The 2,900-nt window shown below is 36.4% G+C and overlaps 1 protein-coding gene across 1 annotated transcript; it reads left to right on the forward strand.

Annotated features, from left to right (window-relative positions):
• The first annotated feature begins 252 nt into the window (after positions 1-252).
• LOC145053502 (peroxidase 16-like) lies at positions 253-1,866 on the forward strand. The gene is made up of 4 exons (XM_079001555.1): positions 253-494; positions 593-784; positions 1,016-1,181; positions 1,307-1,866. Exons 1-4 carry the CDS (start codon positions 294-296, stop codon positions 1,702-1,704), a joined length of 957 nt encoding a protein of 318 aa, XP_078857681.1. The 5' UTR covers positions 253-293; the 3' UTR covers positions 1,705-1,866.
• The last annotated feature ends 1,034 nt before the right edge of the window (positions 1,867-2,900 follow it).

Consider the following 2,900-nt stretch of genomic DNA (forward strand, 5'->3'; position numbering starts at 1 on the left):
ATGCCGAAATACATAGTCCTCGAAATAATTGAAATACCATAAAATAACAACCATGTGAATATAATTATACATATTCGGTTTGACTAAATACCTCTGGATAATCAAATCAAAGCTCAATAAACTTGCACCATTATAGTTGAATTAGGCAAATAACAAAAAATATACTAACACACATCTATGTATTGTATGTATAAGTCAATGATCATATATATATCATATATAATACTATGTAGGTATCTATATAAACATCTTCATCGCCCACAATCGTATAACAAACAGAAAAGGAAAGCAAAATGAACAAGCAAACGCTATGTTTGGTGTTTCTCTCTTTCTTTGTTGCTTCATCTTATGCTCAACTTAGACAAAATTTCTATCAGAGCACTTGCCCGAACGTTGAATCCATAGTAAGATCAGCCGTCACCAAGAAATTCCAGCAGACCTTCGTCACTGTTCCCGGCACTCTCCGCCTCTTCTTTCATGACTGTTTTGTTAGGGTTCGTCTCCTTTCTCTCCATAACCACTTTTCACTTCGATTTTCTTAATTGATCTGTAACATAACCAATTAACGTATATGTCATGCATGTATATATAGGGCTGTGATGCTTCGGTTTTTCTTGCAACTCCAAACGCTGAGAAGGATCATCCCGATGATCAGTCACTCGCTGGAGATGGATTTGACACCGTCATTAAAGCCAAGGCTGCACTTGACAGCAATCCTAATTGCCGGAATAGAGTTTCATGTGCTGATATATTGGCTCTTGCAACCAGAGATGTCATAGTCTTGGTAAGAACTCCATGTTTACGCTTAAATGTACCTTTTAAGAAAATCGTATGTATCGAGTAAAAATGATATATTATAGAAAACCTCGAAAGCATAAAACTTTTTTTAATATAGTTATTCCTTCGTATAGTTCATGTAAAGTTTTTGTCTTACTGTGAAAGGATATAATATTTAAAGTGTTAATGAAAAGACTATCCTTTTCGGAACATAATTTTTGGTTTGCTAAATATATAGGCAGGTGGGCCATCATACAGTGTAGAATTGGGGAGAAGAGATGGGAGAATCTCCACCAAGGCAAGTGTTCAACACAAACTTCCACAAGCATCATTCAAGTTGGATCAACTTAACACCATGTTCGCTGCTCATGGTCTATCTCAAACCGATATGATTGCACTTTCAGGTAAATAGTTAATACAAGTATACAACTGGATCTCGATAAGGTCCCATAGTTTTACGTAACTCTTGTCAAAATGTGCATTCATATTGATCAGGTATTCATTAACATTGTATATAACCATTCTATAGGTGCACATACACTTGGGTTCTCTCATTGTGGCAAATTCTCGGGACGTATCTATGGGAAGAGCGGAATAGACCCAACCCTAAACAGACAATACGCTCTTCAGCTAAGACAAATGTGTCCGATTAATGTGGATCCTAGGATTGCCATTAACATGGACCCAACCACCCCTCGGACTTTTGATAATGCGTATTTCCAAAACCTTCAACAAGGAAGAGGCTTGTTTACTTCCGACCAAGTCTTGTTCACCGACAGCAGGTCGAAGCCAACAGTCAACCAATTTGCCTCTAGCAACAGTGCTTTCAACCAGGCTTTTATTACCGCCATCACCAAGCTCGGACGAGTTGGGGTTTTGACTGGTAGCAAGGGGGAGATCAGACGCGATTGCAGCATGCCTAACTAGAAAGACATGATCTTATTTAATTTCCATTTATTATTGATTTTAAAATTCAAGTTGTAAAGTTTATTTGCCAATAAGTAGCTACAACTGTACAATGCTTGCAGCTTTTGGAGGACGATCATGTTGGTTTGGTTGTGAGTAATAAAAAATAATTCTCTTGTAGTATTTGTTCTTGAGGTTTTTTCTGACAAATAGATAAAATTTTTTATTTTATATATACTTGTTACGTGAAAACGTGATTGTACCATATTGTGGAAGCAGAAAAGAAAACGCAAAATGATGACACCCCTGACTCTAATTGAGTCTTGATGAATGAAGTGTACAAATTAAGAAATGGAGAGAAAAATGATTTTCTTATGATTAACCATTAAGTTCTACTTATGTTGGTGTCTCATATCCAAGGTTTTGAAAACCAAATCGGACATTGTAGCGACCGTCTTACTGATACGATGGTTCAACTGGTTCGATAGGTTGGACCGGTCCCAAAAACCGGAAAACCGAATATATATATATATATATATATATATATATATATATATATATATATATATATATATATATATATATATATATATATATATATAAGTCGTAATCTTTAGAATTTGAGGAAAGTGGAATATAGAAGAGCTTAGGAATTGAGGAAGAATTTCTATGAAATAAGGAGAGTTTTTTAAGAGTTTTACACGTCAACATCGTCAAATAACTAGAAAGCATATGATGAGTGCATGAAATACAATTGCCAGTCCCCCGATCCCGGTCCTCCACTCAGAGAGCATTTGGAGGACGCTTGGATATTTCTTTTTGGGTGTATGAAGATGGTGAATCAGCACTTTTGAGGACACGCTTCAGAGAGAAAAACATACATGTGCCCTTTAACCGATGTTCCTGTTTCCCAAGAAACCCTTGTCCACCAAGATACCACCGCATTTCATACCTTTGGTTTTCTCTTTCATATCTCTCTTCTTTTCCATTTCATTTTCTCCATCTATCTCCCTTTTTCAAAAGCAATCATCTCGCTTATCTCTTCCTCTCAGTAGTTCCCCTCCCGGCTTCACTCTTAATATCTCCATTTTCTCGCTCTCAACGATTTTAAAAACATATTTTTGCTCCACCTCTCATCTTGTTGCAATTTTGACAAAATCGGTACCTCTCCTTTAAGTTTTTACTCAGTTTTACGCTTTTGGTTTCAACGATGATCT

Source organism: Lactuca serriola, chromosome 5 (genome assembly GCF_051521515.1).
Source record: "Lactuca serriola cultivar US96UC23 chromosome 5, Lser_US96UC23_V15, whole genome shotgun sequence".
Classification (NCBI taxonomy): Eukaryota; Viridiplantae; Streptophyta; class Magnoliopsida; order Asterales; family Asteraceae; genus Lactuca; species Lactuca serriola.

Coding starts and splice junctions, on each gene's coding strand:
- LOC145053502 (XM_079001555.1), top strand. CDS start 294: ATGAACAAGCAAACGCTATGTTTGGTGTTTCTCTCTTTCTTTGTTGCT. Junction 785..1,015: donor CCAGAGATGTCATAGTCTTG/GTAAGAACTCCA, acceptor CTAAATATATAG/GCAGGTGGGCCATCATACAG. Junction 1,182..1,306: donor CGATATGATTGCACTTTCAG/GTAAATAGTTAA, acceptor ACCATTCTATAG/GTGCACATACACTTGGGTTC.